The sequence below is a fragment of the Micromesistius poutassou genome, assembly GCF_964030765.1.
Source record: "Micromesistius poutassou genome assembly, chromosome: 4".
NCBI classification, from domain to species: domain Eukaryota; kingdom Metazoa; phylum Chordata; class Actinopteri; order Gadiformes; family Gadidae; genus Micromesistius; species Micromesistius poutassou.
The window spans coordinates 7,278,972-7,297,957 of record NC_140274.1 but is presented as its reverse complement, the minus strand read 5'-3'; the positions used below and the strand labels follow the sequence as shown (position 1 = coordinate 7,297,957).

Sequence of the window (18,986 nt, the reverse complement as noted above, 5' to 3'; positions counted from 1 at the left end):
CCAAAGCAACAAAGTGACTTATGAAGACTTGAATCCAGAATTTTTGCCAATATTGATAAAACACAATCATGATTTGGTGCTTTACCTTGAAATGCAGTCGGTCTATGAATGGAGCATATCTAAAGTTAACGACAATACAGTTGTGGTTTAATTTTTATTTGGTTATATAAAGTGCTTGTATGCCACAGAACTATACAATGTATTTAAGAACTACTTTTGTAGCACAGCAAAGAAGTACATATAACAAATGAAAGGCGAGGGTTGAAGATGACCGACATGGTCTGAAATCATGCATACATGATATTAAACCCTTTAGCAATATTAATATGAATCATTAGTTATGTTAGAAGTAATGGGGTTTTGGCCATTGAGTATGACATTTTCTCATAATTTTTTGAATTGTTTGAAAGTTTTCATTAGCCTAGGATACAGTATATTTACTTTGATTTAGGATTTTTCAATACTACAACTCTTCAGTCCTCTGAAAATGGCAGTATCGCCAACAAATATCCCATGATGCATTCTGATATACAAGCCTTATATAAAAAAAATACTAATTACAGAAAGATATAGACAGATTGTCAAACAAAAATACATTTATAAACACATGCAGTAACAGGATGTATTCGTGGAAAACGCAATTATTAATTCTAAGAACAGTGATATGGTACGGCCAATTGTAAGTGATCTCATCTTAAGAGTTTTAAAACAATAACTAGAATATGCATGCCTAATCCTGGCTGAAAAGTGTCCAATGTCTTCCTAGTCACACGTGAAATGCTTCCATACATCATTATCAATGACATTTCTGTTTTACTCATCCCCTCCATTCCACCCCATTGACCATATTGGAATTGTTTAAAAAAAAACACCAGGGGGCAGCAGCACACAAAAGCACACCCCTTCTCTGAAGTAGCAGAATGTACTTAGATAATCTGAAATGTAAACCAAGGTAGAGAAATTGTTGACTCTTCAACAAGTCTTGTTGAAACAGTTACGATCTCACACACACACACACACACACACACACACACACACACACACACACACACACACACACACACACACACACACACACACACACACACACACACACACACACACACACACACACACACACACACACACACAGTTATCTGTCGGCCTAGAGTCTAGGCATGCATCTATTATACCAACCGGGGGTTTTGAAACATTTTTGTTCAACTGTTAAAAAACAATTAAAATGGCCTGGATGCCATGGGATTGTGGATGTGCTTCCATTTTGAAGACAAGGCTATAAACGTTTGGCTGCTGCTTGCGCTTTATGTCAGCTTGTTACTTTGAAAAAGCCTGTAGAGTAACCAGTAGGATTCTCAAAGAGAAACAGTTCCTTTTTTACTTTAATTTATTACAGGTCAGAGTTATGGAGGCTGTCAGAAAGGTCCCACTAGGAATCCCTGCAGAGGTTGACATTAACGCCTTGTCCCTGCACTGGAAATATAACTACAGTTAATCCTACATGACATGAACCCGCGATCAGTGTCGGTGGACGGCCATTGGTACTTAGAGGGCAGGTTTATGAATCTCTGGAAAAAAACATAAATAAATCCCTGGCTTCTCCACCAATTACCTTCTGACAACGAAGGCAAAAAAGTAAAAAACAAATCTGCTTCAAGTTTCGAGGTTCGACCCAATCAGGTCCCAGTAAATGAGTGTTTCAATCATGTGATCTTAAGTTCAAGCCCGCCATCTTGACCAACTATTCTAAAAGTAATGGCGAAAAAAGCACCAAGATGGCGGCTGGGACTGTGCGCAACATCATGCGAGACGCTTTGGTTCTCGTCATCCCCAGCTGGGAGTTGGGGGGGGGGGGGGGGTCAGCGGGTGGTGACGGGGGCGGGTGGGGGGCGCCGTCCTCCCAGCTCAGCCCTTGCTGATGGTGTTATAGGAGGGCTGGGACGCGGGCTCCAGGGGCTGCTTGGGGGCAGCTCTGTGGTGCAGGGTCGCGGGCGGGGGGCTGTCCGCCGGGCCGTCCCCCAGGATGGGCCTCAGGTCGCTCTCGGGCTCGTCGCAGTGCGGCAGCTCCAGGAAGCTGGTGAGGCCGTGCAGGTCGGCCATCTTGTGGAAGGTGCGCAGCAGGAGGTACATCATCATGAGACCCACGAACAGGTAGACTGCAGCAGAGCGGGGGGAGAGGAACGTGTTGGGCAGTATGTTAAAGGCGTCTATGTATTGTTTTCTGGAGTACTGATTCGGCCAAATCACACACTTTAATAAGCAGTTAGAGGAAAGGCATCCTCATTATGTTTATTATTCACTCACTCCATGAAGGGCCAGGTTAGGGTCTGGTCTGAAATATTAGGGGCCCCTTGGAATAATAAATTTTATTTTTGTAAAAATGGAAAGGGCTAGATGATTCAGATCCTAGGACTTTTGAAGATAAATTCCAAAGTTAGTTTTTGTTTCCTAGATTATGTAAATAAGATTTTACTACTACTTTACTCTGTATTTGAGTTGAGTTGCTTCTAGAAATCTACATGCAGCCCTTTTTGTACCCTTGCAAGTTGCTTTGTATGAAGGTGTTGCCATGGTGCACTAACTCTGCACAAAATGGTCCCATGAAATGACCACTCCACGTACAAGTAGGTCAACACCCCAACCGCAAAAACTGTTTAGGATTACAGGGGCCTCAGTACAGTGAGAACCGTTTCTACGTCATTAGTGGACTACAGAGGTGGAACACAGCCTCTGACTAAACTGTTACGATCGGTTATGTGGGACAGTCCTTACAACAGTGGTGGAGAGGGTGTGTGGTGAGTGGGTTTTCAGGTACACCAAAATGTCATTATTTAAACTACAAAGTATTTCAAGTGACTCGTTATATTCATAGTGAGGTGGATTCCATTTTTTTTTTTTCATGTGAAAGTTGTTGCACATCATAGGACTTATCTGTAAAATATGGCTGGAAATGGGATTTCATCCCTTCTTAGAATAGGTTTTAATATACAAATAAACGAAAAGTTCTGTGTTTTATGTTCGTTAGATCTTAGAAATAGAATCATCCCGACCGCATCAAAAACCAAACTCAAACTCCTGCTGTTGCTATGCGGCCTGTGAAGCCCTATCTCAGCTTCAGGGCCAAACTAAGCCACATCAAGGCCTGAATGGCAAACAATCCAACCAGTGTTACGGCCGGTCTGCGATACTCTCTGGGCACCCTGGGGCAGAGGAACCAGACCAAACATGAACAAAACATGGACCTAAGGACAGCGGGAAGTCTCACAGGCCTTGTTCTCAGGACCACCACAACAAGTCTGAGTGACTCAGCAAACTTTGATAATCCACAAGACGGATGCACTGGATCGGGGGAGGGGGGGATTACGAAACAGGGGTAAGTTAAAAACAACAACGCCACGTGTCTTCACTTGGCTGATAAACAGGTCGTAGAACTGTAGTATGACAGTTTCAACACTTTCATTTACTAATTTGGCTCGTAGGACAAACTCATATGAGCTATCAGTTTCACAGTTGCCATACAAAACAATATGAGAGCGTGTGAATTAGCATCTGACAAACCATACGGGGAAGACTGCAAATGACTAGATCATGCAAAAAGTGATCAAACATGCTAGCTGGTTGTGTGAGAGCCCGCTTTATACAAGAGGGCAATAAACACGTGACTATCATACGTTTACATTATTGGATAAGTGGACAATCATGGTGGTAACATGGTGGAAAAGTGAATCTATTTTACATTGTAACTACCCAGAGGGCCTTGCGCAACTCTTTGGATTTTGGTGCAAGTGCATATTGTTTTAATTATACGGCATCTTACTACAGGTCATCGGAATGACATGATGTCACAATGACAATGTCATTGAATGGCTGAATGCTAACTGGAACGGTTCACTGTAGCATGATCTTGTCATCAGCTACTCTGGAGTCATCCAAGTTGCCACTCCAAGGCAGCTTACAGGGAATTCAGATACAGGTCATCAAGGAGGCGCTAGCGATTAGCTGCCTTGCGCAAGGATGACTGAGCCAAATGATACTGCAGACTGCGATCTTTATATCTCTCCAACTTCCCTGTTCATCAGAACAAATGACTCATAATGACAAGTACCTTGTTTACCATCTTCAGACATTATTCAGGGTTCAGAGTCTGCATGGTATTGTTTTATGGTATCGTTGCCGTATTGTACAGTAGTGTCATTTGACACAAAACATAACAGACTTTGTCGCTGACAGGTTGCCATTTGTCTCGTGGGGGTGTAACTGTTTCCTTGTGCATGTGTCAATAAAGAAATTCAATCATTCAATCCTTAACATTATGTAAGTAAGGTGAGGTCAACCCAGGCTTGTAAAACTGGTAGTGCAATTTAACTCTGCTAATCCGAACAAGCTCTACACCTGCTTATCAAACACATAGACCGGATGTCACATAGGACAGGTGTCTTTGAAACACTATTTGCTAACAAGTGTTCCACTCGCTGGAACTCTGTACTTTGTAACTGTGAATGCCGCATTACAGGGATGTGGTGGCCCAGAATCGTAGTCAGTACTGTGCACCGGGAAAGACGCTGCTAAAGGAAGACAGGAGCTGCGACTGGCCCCGTTGGCACGGTAGGCTCATTGTGAGCCAGGAGAAACCTGACATTGTTTTCCGTTGATAAACACAACCTTAATGTGGTTCTATTAGGAAGGAAACCCAGGGTGATGTAGTGAATTAAGATCAGTAATACATGAGTTCTACATGCACACCTAGCATGAATCACGCCTGGGACAAGTATCTGGATATCATTCTGATATTGGGAGTGTTTTAGTTTGTCAAAATACATTTCTTAGGACAACTGAGGTGGAACACGCAGTGCAACCAAAAATACAAACACTTGCACGTTTGATTATGTGAAGGGGGAGACTCACATGTGCTCACATATGTACACCTATACATTTGAATAAATAGCAAAATACCAAGATTTGTTGATTTGAAGATTCATATCCTACAACATCCAAAATGTTTTGTCTCCAACATTCAAAAATAAAAAATGATGCTCTGTAGCAGCTCAAGTGTCCATGCCAACCATACCACGTAAAACAGTGGCTTAAACAAAGATAATGATTGTGCTGTTAAAAAAGGAGCCTAGCTCATAAATTTGGTCTTTTACCACCACAGGGGTGTAGAATGGATTAATACTACAACTATACATCGTGAAAGTACATTTGAACCCATCACTTACAGTAAGACTCGCCCATGATTCACTCATGTGAATTATTTTGTGAAAGGGAACGCTGTGAATACAACTTATTTTTTAGGGTTGCTTTGAACAAGCTTTAATGTCTGTCAATGTACTTTTAACATTTAAGCTCTGGGTGCACTTTAACTATAGTAGTAGTGGTTTTCTGAAGTCAACCTGTGGCGAAGGATGTTACTGTAGGTGGTCCGTGGGGGTTTATTCTTATACACATTTAGAATAATAATATAAAGAAAATAGATTATTGAAAATATATATATTATATTCATTCATTAAATATTGCGGCATTTCAATGTAATGTTTTCCATTGATATTTTTTGTTCATTTTGTGTTTGCTACATAAACACACCAGGGGCTGTATTCACAAAGAATCTTAGGGCTAAAAGTAGGTCATAAGTGGCGAATATATATTCACAAAGAATCGGAAAATGGCTGCGAGACGAAATGTTTTGGAGACAATGGAAGACTGAATTGATAAGGCGATATAGGCAAAATCGTGAGGGTATCAAACTTGTTGTGGAATTAGTGAATAACACTATATTTAGCAACAGGGAAAATGTAACTTTGCAATGACGACGATTTAGGAATATCGCAACCATCAGTGATGGTTAAAACACACGGGGGCAATGTTACAAATTAACCTTTAATCATCCTTAATTATTTAATATATAAATATAAATAAATCACTTAACCCATCATTATTTGTCTCATGTATTAATAGTAATACAACACTTTAATCATCATTATTTATTTCAAATAAAAATAAATGGTTTGAAGTAAAAAAGAATAGGCCTATAACTACTCTTACTTATGATTACTATCTAATCATTTATTGTAAGATAATTTATTGTATTGAGTTTATAATCAGCTCGGTAAGGAGTCAGGAGTCGCACCAGTTGGGCTTTCGCTTGCGTTTCACGTTGTCTTCTCCTTCATTCATCATGATAAGAGGACTTGAACGGTGGTATGGGCTGATATTTAAAGTGTTTAGTGACGTAGCCATGGGTGTGCCTGGGACACCCAAGCGTGGTCCTGGCACACCTAAATATTTTCAGAATTAATTCATTACAACGATTTCTTTCAATTTAAAGAAAAATGTGACAGAGAGCGCGGTGCGCGTTGCACTAGGACTGCGTGACCGGTCTAGGTCCACGCATTCGCTACCACAGAAGCGGGGCTGTGAAGGAAACCCCCCTATTGGATTTTGCGATTATATCCATACATTTCATTCCCCCATGTACAGCGTGGAGTGATTTAGTGGAGAGCCAGGGCTGCTTTCAGGATGGTCGTATCGATCGCTCCGGACCCTGGCTTCCACTGGACACTTGCAGCAGTTATTCTAACAGCGTTCCGGTAAATCACCGTGAATAATAATAGTTTGCAGGGTGCTTTTAATTACTTCCTTGATATAATGCAATTTACGTATTTTTATTGTTTGCTTTGGCTCTCTTTTTAACGTGCATACAACGTCATTATCATGGTCTGCACAAACTTGTCATCGTGCGTGTATTCTGCTAACTGCACTGTCCATAACTGTTTGATAGGACTTCATTTGTAGCCTAGGCTATTTCCTTATTTTTCGTTGAGTTAGTGGGCTCATTTGTGGGAAGTTGTGAATGAGTTTCACGGAGACCGCCGGCACTCAACAGCCAATCACCGTACTGACCGCTTCAAAACTTGTGCACGAGAATCGACGTAAGGGGGCGTTACTCTTAGTGATTTATCTTTAGTATGAGTAGGTCTCAGGGGCTTTTTGAATAACTTGAAAAAACTCCTACGTAAAATGTTTTACGATGTTTTCACGAGTTAGGAGCACTCCTAGCGGTAAGATAAAAAGCTTTGTGAATACGGCCCCAGGAGCATAAGCAGCAGAAGCATGACTTTTGCTTTCCACTTTTGGGCCTACTGGCAGTAATAATTGTGCATAAAGAGGGCTCTGGCCCTCGCTGCTCAGCCACTGCATGTATATTTATCTATTTTAAACCGTTGACGTTGTCTGCAAAAGCTCTCGATGACAATTTAGCGGTCCACCGAACCAAAATCTTGGTTACCACTGGACTAGGCTAAGCTAGGCTAAGCTAGCGATGTACTCACCCATGACGACCACCTTGTACAGCGACCGGTACCTCTGGCCCGGCTGCTCCCCGGGAACAAAGTCCCCGAGGCCCACCGTGCACAGGGACATGAAGCAGAAGTACACGGCGTCCAGGAACGACCAGGAGCCTTCGATGGCGCGGAACACGAAGGCCGGCGCCACGAAGAAGCACAGCAGCACCGCGGCCAGCAGCAGGGCGAAGTGGAGCACGGAGGCGGGCCGCGGGTCCAGCCCCGACCGCTGGAACAGGGCCTGGGGGGCGTAGACCAGCGGGTACATCAGCCTCTGGACACTGGCCGTCAGCACCAGCATGGTGAACGGCACGCCGATCAAAGCGTACAGGATGGAGAAGGCCTTCCCCATGTCAGACAGCGGCGTGGAGTGGCCGTAACCTGCAGGGGCCGGAGACGGCATGAGCATTAGTACTCCTAGTATAAGTATGAGTGAGTATGAGGGCGTATGAGTGAGTATGAGGGAGTATGCGTAAGTGAGTGGGTGATTGAGTGAAGGTGTGTGTTGTGTATAGGATATAGTATACTGCAACAAGAAAAAGCACCCATTTGGTATTTGTGTTGACAATCAAGGAAAGGTTGGTGTTTGAGAGAAGCACAAATCACTGTATGCACAGCCTAGCAACACACACACACACACACACACACACACACACACACACACACACACACACACACACACACACACACACACACACACACACACACACACACACACACACACAATCCGTGAGCAGCCTTCTCATGTATAAAATGGAACCTAAAACAACATCTGAACAGAAGACGACATCTGTTTGTTTTTGTGTACATGCATCTCAGAACCCGGACCATTGAGTGTATGTTCTGGCCGATTTCATGTTTTCTTGATGGTTACACTTCAACCTATTGGGTTTTGTCTAAGCTGCCGGTTTCCTGTCTTGCTCTTCTAAGTTCATTCTATGTCTGCAAATGTATATGAACATTGCAAACTGCTGCCCCTGGTTTCCTGACTGGAAATCATGTGACATGTCTTGAAATTTCAGCTCTTTTCTTCATGATTCAGCTGTTTATTCTGGGTCTGTGTGACAGGATATATATATATATATATATATATATATTGATTTTGTGCGGCCAGTGCCCGTTGGACTCCTGTGGCCATCTACACAAATCAAAAACTGTATGACCACACACACACACACACACACACACACACACACACACACACACACACACACACACACACACACACACACACACACACACACACACACACACACACACACACACACACACACACACACACACACACACACACACACACACGACTTGTATCAACATGTTTTCGGAATGGAAGTGTTCAAAATGCGGGTAACCCTCATTGAACAATCATGGGCCAATGACAAGCAGGAAAAAAACATTTTTCAGATTTCAGGAAAGAGGAAGAACAGGAAATTACCCCCTTGTTTCTTTAAAGTAAAAGTGAAAGAAAAAAAGAAAAAGTATAGCAAACCTACATTAGAAATGTCAATCAAGTTATTAATCCCTTAAAATGATTTGCATAAACAAACTGTTCTAGCATGTCTGGCCAATTATGCTCACGTTTAGCACTCTTTCATAAACCTTGAATATCACATAGTACGAGGAAGAGGTACTAGGGAGGGTTTGTGGTGCTGGAGGGTCAGACACCTTGACACACATGTAATTACCACTCTGGTCTCTAACTTAAGGGGAAGACGGAATGGCATATTCCACTCAGACTGCTGGACATTTGTTCCCTGAAGGACAGAGTAACTAAGGTGCTGCACACAAGCGTCACAACAGCATCAGTAACCAACCCCAGGAATGACATCCCTCATTCATACAACAAAGGGGCTTAAGTTCCTGATAGCCTGTATTCAGTCCACACTCACACTGAAACCAAAAGTAAAAATGATTAACTCTTGGCTCTAGACTTGTGTGTGTACTTATTCTGTGATTCTTTCGTCATTTAGAGCCAGGTTGTGATAATACTCACCCACACACTGAGTTATAATGGTTTCAGTACAGCAACTTTAAATAAGTATGCAATTTTTTAAGGTTATTGATTGTGTATAGGGTTAGTTAGAGTTAGAGTGTGACAGAATAACATAGCTATTAGTCATGGAACTGTTTTGAGAAGAGTTTGCATAATTCTGCAGTAGTGTCTTTCAGAAAGGTAAAAATAGACATCTGACTACTGTAATTCAACAACTATAATTCTGAAGCAAGTGGCACAAGCACACCAATTAGACAAATGTTTAAAATGTTTCCACATACCAGCGATTGCCGGTAATTCAAATGTATGTAATGTAATTGAATGAACATGGTGTGACCATGTTCATTCAATTACATTACATACATTTGAATAGTGGGTCGGCCCCATGTGCTGGAGAGAAAAGGAATAAAAAAAATTGTCAAGGCATAAAAAAAAAGTTAATCTTCCTTGTCTTCCTATTATAGTTGGGCGAGATGGTTACGTTTCAGTAAGATTTGCTTATGTTTGCTCATGTTTGCTCATGTATCAACGTCACGGCAGAACAACCCTGTTATGAAAGCAGGTTTAACACCTGGACAGGCCGAGAATACATTTAGCATGAATGATAGCTAGTTCCATCATTGTTAGAAAACTGCATTTTCTATTTCAGGAAATATATTCTGGCAATTGTCAATGGCCCACACTCTAACCAATAATTTCACCCACCGGTCCTCAGATAGGCTCAGAACTAATCTGGGAGCCAGTAATCCTACTGTGATAGCAAAACTTCTGGGAGAGACGAGACAGAACAGAGCCTGGGTTGGAAATCAGAAACTGCCAGGGGCGGTTGTCGAGCACCCTCCTTAGTTATTAACCTATGGTCCGATCGGACCTAATATTGAATATGACCTTCACAGTAGCGAACCGTACGTGGCTCTTAAACCGTGCCCCTCTGACCCCCCTTTGCGTTGCGAAAAAAGCGAACCACCAGTTTTGACTCTATAACTGCAAGTTACCTATGACATTCCAGCTCTGAAAGAAAAATATATTAAAAAAAATAACTCATTAGCAAAATCTAAATCCGCCTGACAAATAATCACATCACACGAGCTGTGTGTGCACTTCAGTAAAATATCTAGACATAGGCCTATAGACAACGGCCTGGGGAACCAAACACATGACAGCAGACAATCCCAACAACAGTAAAACGTTTGCTCCTGGGTTGATCCACGGGTATCGCGATTGTTGGTGGAGTTGAAATGCCTTTCAAAAGCATTGAATTAATAGCATAAAATTGGAATATCTTCTAGAGAGCCTCCAGGCAGCATTAGGCTTCTACTCGCCCAACATAAACTTCAACAACAAAGACACAACTGAAAAGGTTTCCAACAGCACTGCTCCTCTGTCTCGCTCGATCACTGTAGCCTTGAAAATAACACCGACCGCAAAAATACCACTGCCACATGTAAGGTATTGCCTGGTCACCAACAGGTACGGATTTAATTAGTAGTCAAGTTATTTTTTTGCGCGGGGGGGGGGGGGGGGGGGGCGAGATTCCTACGTGTGGATGTTTATGTGGTCCTTTCACGGAGGTGCCGTTCTTAAAGTTTTCTGATCAATACAGTTTGCCAGTGCCATTCTCCATCGTCCGTTTAGTGCAATGGACGGGAAAACAATTGGCTATAGAAGTAAAGGCTTTGAGGATTTTATTGCGCTTTCCCCATACGTCACCATCTTCCAATGACAAAAACACCAAACGTCATCCGCTTTGTTCCACTTACCAACCGTAGTCACCAAAGTGTTGGCGAAGAACATGGAGGAGGCCATGTCCCAGTTGGAGTTGAGGGATGAGTTCTTGAGGACCGACACCCCGTACTCGCTTGCGCTCAAAGCCTTGACCAAAAACTCTTCCAGCGCTGTCGCGTTGATGCAGGTCTGGTTGAGAAACTCTCTCTGCATAGTTTGGATGTCATTTCTCAGTTTATCCTCCACTGGTCGTTCGATGCTGGAGAAAACCAGGGCACCGAGCAACAAGTAAATTACATAAAACAGTATGAAACCTAGGAGCAGAAGCCAGGACTTACTCGCGAAAGAAGCCATTTTCGGTGGCACCGGTGTGGACTCGGGTCCAAAGGGTTTACCATAACCGGCCGGGTAGCCTACTGACGTTGTCTCTGGGAAACTTCAGATTGACGACATTGAAAATCCCTCCTCTTCCTTCTCCTCCCAGTCGCTGTACCTCCTCCCATAGCGGTCCTGCCAAGGGGGTGTGTGTTCTGTCGGTCTACCCCCGAAGGAACCAGTGCACAAACATCAGCTTTTGCTTCTCTTGACTGAGACGCAGGGTATTTAAATCATTCGATGGTGTCAATTTGGGTCAGGCTTTTTTTTCAATTCATCGTTTCCCAAACATTCTCTCTCCTTCATTCTTTTCCACATTATTTCTCCTGCTTACTTTCCGAACGGCAACGATCAGTTATTAAAGGTCCCATGACATGCCACCAGGTGTGGTGTGATTAGCCGTTACAAGCTGTTTTGGAAATCTGCCTGTTAAGACATCACAGATGTCCACCTAGATGTGTGACGGATAGATAAGCAACGTTTGCTACAGTTCCACTGGGTAGGCTGCTAGACTGATCTATCCAGCACACATCTGGGTGGACACGCTCACTTTCTGCCCCGTATGATGTCATTAGGGGCAGATTTCCAAAATGGCTTGTAAAGGCTAATCACACCACACCTGGTGGCATGTCATGGGACCTTTAAAGCACAAACCCATCGTACGACTGTCTTGATCAGGAGTCTCTTTCACCTGGCTGGCATGTCTGTGTTTTCATACGCGGTGGCCAGTTTAGTGCAGCCTCATCACGATCATTCTCGGACATTTAAATGAGGGGGTTTTATCTGTAGGACTATGGGCAGACTCATGCCATGTAGAATAGATAACCGTTGCCTTACAGGGAATGAAAGGAGCCTATTTTTAACACGCCGACGCCGTACAATGCACCGTTATCATGGTGAAGCAGGCAGGCATTTGCCAGTGCTTCATATCCTGTTAACTCTTGGTCGACCAGGGCTGATGCTGTTGATTTGTTTTTTGTTTGATGAGATTAACACTTGATGTTGGTGTTGCCATCGTAATGTTCCCCTGTTTAATTCTAGTTGGGGACTCCTATGCAAAGTGTGTAGCAAAAAGATGAGATTACACACTTGCCTTGCCTACATAAGCAAATACGGATGACATGACCTCCACATGGGGATTTATTCAACATACAATACCTCAAACACTCCCACCCTCGCTCCTCTCCTCTTCCATTGCAGTCTATTGATAAATACAGTCATGCTTACAAAGACAAGCTCTCTTCTCTGTCTAAGTAGCTTGCTAATAAGCATGAAGCGTGACTAAATATGACTCAAGAGAGAAATTCCACTTGCAAGCGTTAACCCATCCTTCAGGGCACAAGTGGCTGAAAACATCTCTGGTATGGCTCCACATGGTCACTTCGTTGTTGTGGGAATGTTCCTGAACATGATAATGCTCATATCCTTGTGTATGACCAGAAACGACAAGCTTCTCAGATGTGAACGGGTCTTTTCAAGTCATCTTTTGAGGTTTTACTTAATGGGAGACGTTTCCAACTTCAAAAGCTTAAACTAGAGTCAGTGACTAACACCCTTTGTTTTTCTAATGACAATCATTTTGCACAATAACACCTGATGGATTCATGATGGTAAAGGATATGTACATGATTGACCTGAATGTCTCAAAACTACCAGCCCTTCTGTATATCGCTGTACACATAGCACTTGATCAGAGAATGTTAACAGGCAGCTCTCACAGCGGGATCATTTTATTACATCACTTCACAAGTTTACCTTTTTATTTTTTCTCATTGTGAACAGTTCAGAAAATATTTTTTTTTTTCTGCTGGAATCCACAGATTGTACAAATGGCTGACACTCACCACACATGACCTCTGACACAGGACAGAACGTTGAAAGGAATCATAATTTGGTTGCAAAAAGGTTCACTGCGCTATGGAGATGATGACAGTTTGATCGTTCCTCTCATGGAAACAGCGTTCAGATCGGCAGGTAGGCTCGTGTTTTGACTCTACATGTGCCTCGGCGAAGTAATGGAATTAGTGCATTGACAGACAGAAAGACGGACATGCAGTCAGACGGAAAGGAGGTTAAGAGAAGGCTGGAGGCCCTTTTGTGTCTATTTGAGAATACAGACAATTTGTGAAGAAACACTTTCTCACAAATGCCCCAGTCTGCAATCGATTCAGTAACCTTGTAAAAAATTTGGCACTTTTAATTATTCCTTTTCTTATTGGCACTGTTTGGAAGACGAAGCTATTTTTTTCTGATCAAAATTAATTCTTACATTTGATAATAATTCCAGTGTTACTGACAGTACGCAACAAAAACTCTAAGAACTCACAACAAAATCACATATTTGCCATTTCTACTGTGACTAGAGAAAGAATAAATTATAATCCCTCCTGTTGGGATAGAAAAAATAGGTTTACTATCAAGTTGAAGTGACATTTCAAGTTCAGCAAACAACAAAAGGTCAAGTTCGATCATCACATGGGATAAAAATGATGTTTGACATTTGAAGGTTAACACATAGAAGATCGTCGAGCGGTCAATTTGCATGGTGGGGAAAAGTAAATGACATAAACCAGGACAAATTAATCCTATCCGGATTATAATAATCAACTCTTTCTCCAAACCTTGGACTTTGGAGAAGGTCAAGAGATGATGAAAAAGCGACTTATTCTCAGGTGGATCAGCTGGTAACCAGAGCAACAGTGCTCTCTACCTCCTTTGTGGTCACTTTGGGATCACACATGTTTCAAAAGAGATGTGAACGGGTCTTTTCAAGTCATCTTTTGAGGTTTTACTTAATGGGAGACGTTTCCAACTTCAAAAGCTTAAACTAGAGTCAGTGACTTAAATTAGTAATTTTAAAGTTCAACCAGTAAGGTTTTCACCACTACAACAACGGAAGGACTGTAGTGCTTCTTTACAAGCAGATTTCAAGTAGCCGTTAATGGAAACTACATTCTCAACTATCGCTCTCAAAAGCTACCCAGGTGCTTTCCTACCAAACAGTCTGGTCCATACAGTTATTCTCTGAAAAAAAGCGAGAAGAAAGCAACAAACGTGTTTGTGTCATGCATCAAGCTTTGCTGATATTATTGACATTTAATTTAAATTGCCAATAACTGATGCAATTTGTGGCAAATCTAAGTGATAGGACTGTCAGTAAATGAGGAACTGCAACAAGGTCAAAAATAGGTTAGATGAATTGTAAAATCGAAGGATACGTTGCAGGTGATACACAGTGGATGTGTGAGGTGAACCTTTGACCCCTGTAGTCTTTAGAAAAAAGTGTTTGGGTCCATTTCCCTCAGGCTGTGGCTGAATCCTGTTGAAAGTCTAAAAGTCCACTTCCACCCAGGAAGTGGACACAATACAGCAGACAGACAGCCTGGAGCGGCACGGGGCCCCCCCTCCAACGCCTTACTCTGCGATGTTTCTGTTGTGGTCATACGACAGACGCCGCTTGGAGCTCTGAGCGTGCCGATTGGCCGAAGGGAGACCAGGGGAGAGCCTGTGATTGGTTGGCCTGGATATGTTTCTGATTTCCTGAGAGAACAGAGATAGAGAGAGTACAGACAGAGACAGACAGACAGACAGAGAGCGAGAGAGAGAGAGAGAGAGAGAGAGAGAGAGAGAGAGAGAGAGAGAGAGAGAGAGAGAGAGAGAGAGAGAGAGACAAAGGTGTTTAAGTGAAGATAGTACAGTTAAGCCCCGATAACGAGTCATATGCTGGACCCTAGGGTTCGCAGTCGCTACGTTTTTTTTAAATAGTTTTAAAAGATGTTCCATTCTATTTTTTTATTCATTTTATTTTGATATTAAATTGTGTCGCTACAGCCATTGTCATCATTGTTGTCGTGTTGTCCTCGTCCATTCTGAATTCTAAACGGCACTTAAAGCATGTAATGCACATTCACCCACCTGCGAGCACACACACACACACACACACACACACACACACACACATACACACATACACACATACACGTCAAACATGCAAGGCAATAACCAGTTGAGGAAAAGCAGTTAGGGGTGACAGGGGTTACAGTTCTGTGTCCACATCACAACCCTGTGTGTGTGTGAGTGAGTGAGAGAGTGAGAGACTTACCAACAGCACATTTTAAACGACTGCTGATTTAATTAATTTCCTGATGAAGAGGCTAAATTGCAAATCCCGAAGGAGGAATCTCAAAGAAGTTTAATTATCTCTCTCTCTCTCTCTCTCTTGCTCTACTTCATTTTATCTGAAGTCTCCTTCGAGTAACTCCACCGCCCACGTTGCGACATTGCGTGTGAATCAGAGACAAGAGACGAGCAGAACCAAACACTGTGGGCGCCTGATGGATGGACGGTGGCTTCTTTGTGATTCAATACGTTTAAAGACTTCTACTCGTGTGTGTGGGTGCAGAATGAGAAATACACCACTACTGTGATGGCTGGACTGCACTCGCTTGCTACATGCAAGAAAAACGTTTACATGGAGATGAACAATTATTATGTGTTGATAGTTACAAATTAATATTTGTAAACTAGAATTTGCCAAGATCCAAGAAATTAAGTATTTTTTGTGTGTGTAAAAGAGAAAAGAAAAAAAGAGAAAAAAAAGAGAAAAGAGAAGTCCATGAACAGCAGCCGCCTGCCACAAGGCGCTCCAGATGACCTTTAAAGAGGTTCATGAAGGAAGGGGCTTCACCACAACGCCACATTAAACCCATTTATTGAGCATCTTAACAGCCCACCCAACTTTATGTGGTGTGACAATCTGCATGTACTCACAGTGTAGGCCGGCTCCAGGTGTAAGGTCTTGAGGAGCAGGTTACGGGACACGCCATTGGCCCTCTTGTAGCGCTGGCCAATCATTTTGTTCAAGTCGTGGAAATTGTCCAACAGACTGCAAGGGTCGACCCCAAGAGAAAAACAAGGAAAGACGTTATGATGAACGGAGTGGAAGAATAGACACACACACGCACCCACACACGCACCCACACATGCACGCAAACACGCACACACAACGAGAGGAAACAAAAACTGTGAAAGATGTGGTACAGAGTTGGAGTATTTCTGTTTTCCTCCCTCTTTCATGAGGTCAAATATACTTTTCCTGAGCCTGCTGGTGCACTAAGCAGCACCCAGGTTTTACCAGGGGAGATTCCCACCTCCGGCCCTGCTGCGTGTCATTCCCTCCGTATTTCCACTCCCTGTCTGCCTTGGATTCACTATCCGGTCCATAAGACACGTGTTTTAGCCCAAAAATACAATTTTGGAGGTAGCGATGGACTGTGGACTGTGGGTAGCAATGGGCTATAGATCTGTGGGTGATTCATATGGATTGATTTACCTATAACAAATGTTCAGATATGAATTTAACAACAGGTGCAATAGACTGCAAGGGAAGATAAAAACAAGGAAATAAGTGACGATGAATGGAATGGAAGAATAGACAGAAGGATTCATACTCCAACTACAGACACAATACAGATTGCTTGCAGCTTTTCTGCGACTGTGTAAATATGTAACAATAGGTTCATTATCCAGAATGGCTTCTGGATAATAATTCACGTGACTCTCTGGTACGGTGTGGCATACATGGTGTATCACACTTTCCGCCGCCAGCCACCTACTGGGACATGGACTGTTTAAGTGTCACAGTGCCTACATAACATAAACACATAACATTACCCACACACGCACGCACGCACTCACCCACCCAAACACACACCCACACATCCACATATACACACCCACACATGCACCAACACATGCACATGAATCGAATGATTGAACAGTTTTGTGTGGATTGTGAACAGTTTCTTTGTAATGTGTGTCGCTGCAGGCTATGCACACATTTTCTGGCTGTTATGAATAAGCATACAGAGTCTCACACAGAGTCTAACAAAGAGTCTCACACAGTCTCACAGAGTCTCATGGGTGTGTCTGTATTAACCCTGTTGTTTGAAATGGCTTCCTGAACCTAAGGCTCTTCCCGCTTCATTTGTTTAGTATTTGCCTTTAGATCAGTTATTAGATCAGAGTTGTTTTTTTTACAGTTCATCCAGCTTTTTTTCAACTATTTGTGTGTTCAGCATGATAATTAGTCCTGTATTAGAATGTGTTGTACTGTATTGGATACAGAAACAGGGATACTGTATTCTTTATGTGGGGACAGCGCCCTCTAGCTTTCACCACCAACTCCACAGGTCATGCATTGCTCCTAGTTTTAAAGGAATTCCCAAATGTTCTTTTAATATCTGAACTTATACAATTCTATCCTACTATTAACTACATGACTAAAAGCGTCATCTTAGGACTTCCAGTGAATTCAGAGACAGGTAATTAAGGAGGAGGTATACTACGGATGAAACCCTGTATCTTTTGACTCCATTATCCCGTTATCCCATTCTGTACTTCTCTTTTCCCACTCACCCCTGGTCTTGGGTGGTCCTGGAGTGGTGTCGCTCTCCCTGGAGGAGCTGGGTCAGCGTTGGGACCGTCCCAGACTCCATCCCCGTCTCAGAGGTCAGTGTTGGGACTGTCCCAGAACCGATCCCGGGGTCAGAGGCCAGCTGGCCTGAGGAGGGGAAGGCCTCAGACAACACGTCCATCTGCACACACACACACACACACACACACACACACACACACACACACACACACACAGACAGACAGACAGACAGACAGACAGACAGACAGACAGACAGACAGACAGACACAAAAAGAAAGACCAGATGGTTAGGGGACTAGTAACACATCTCACAAATTAATTAAAATAAACATCTGTACAATACTTACCGGTATATATCATGTTGTATAGCAAGTTATTTACAGTATTAATATCTGAAGGAATGCATATTCAAAGTTGTGTAATAGCAATTTTCTTTTTTTATATTTGACTTGTGTCATTTTATGCCTGTAGGCCACAGAAAATGTTTTGCCTGGGAGTGGAAACCAGGTTGCCAGTGGCAAGCTGCTGGAGGGCTGGGTATGAAAGTTGACATTTCTATGATTGGTTAAATGCAGTTTGTTGCCAGGGTACAGCCAACAGCCCCAGGAATCTAGGAAAAGATGGGGCGCTCGCAGGGTGCTGTGAAGATGAGTCCTTGATGTTAACTACTGTGTGAAATGTCTTCCCTGAAAGCCCTGACACGGAATTCTGCTATTCCTTGTGCTGAGTAGGATTTTATGGTAAACTTCTTTCTGTAACCTTGGGGCCTTTTTGAGTTGCTTACAATATGCACTGCACAATGTACAAATACATTATATTAAAATTTTACTTCATGTAAGACCTGCCCAGGGTCTGCAGCTGTAAACTAGGCTTCTCAGACACATTTACAGAAATGTTTTTGATTGTGTACTGTCCCTGACTAATAAACAATAAATTGTATTGTGATCTCTAGTTCTCTAAGTGTGACACTTTCATATAATCATGATGGGTGGCCGAATATTTAAACATGATGATTTAAAAAGCATCAAGAAAATTAAACAGCAAGCTGAGGTTTATGAGGGGAGGTAGGAAGCAAGACTACTGTACCACATTCTGATTGGACGAGAGCCTCCCTCTCTGC

The 18,986-nt window shown here is 42.7% G+C and overlaps 1 protein-coding gene across 1 annotated transcript; it reads right to left on the bottom strand.

Moving 5' to 3' along the window:
• Positions 1 to 146: 146 nt before the first annotated feature.
• kcnk6 (potassium channel, subfamily K, member 6) lies at positions 147 to 11,474 on the bottom strand. Its single transcript, XM_084466944.1, has 3 exons — positions 11,091 to 11,474; positions 7,326 to 7,718; positions 147 to 2,153 (listed from the first exon to the last, which is right to left on the bottom strand). The coding sequence occupies exons 1-3, from the start codon at positions 11,407 to 11,409 to the stop codon at positions 1,903 to 1,905; spliced, it is 963 nt and encodes a 320-aa protein (XP_084323070.1). The 5' UTR covers positions 11,410 to 11,474; the 3' UTR covers positions 147 to 1,902.
• Positions 11,475 to 18,986: the final 7,512 nt, after the last annotated feature.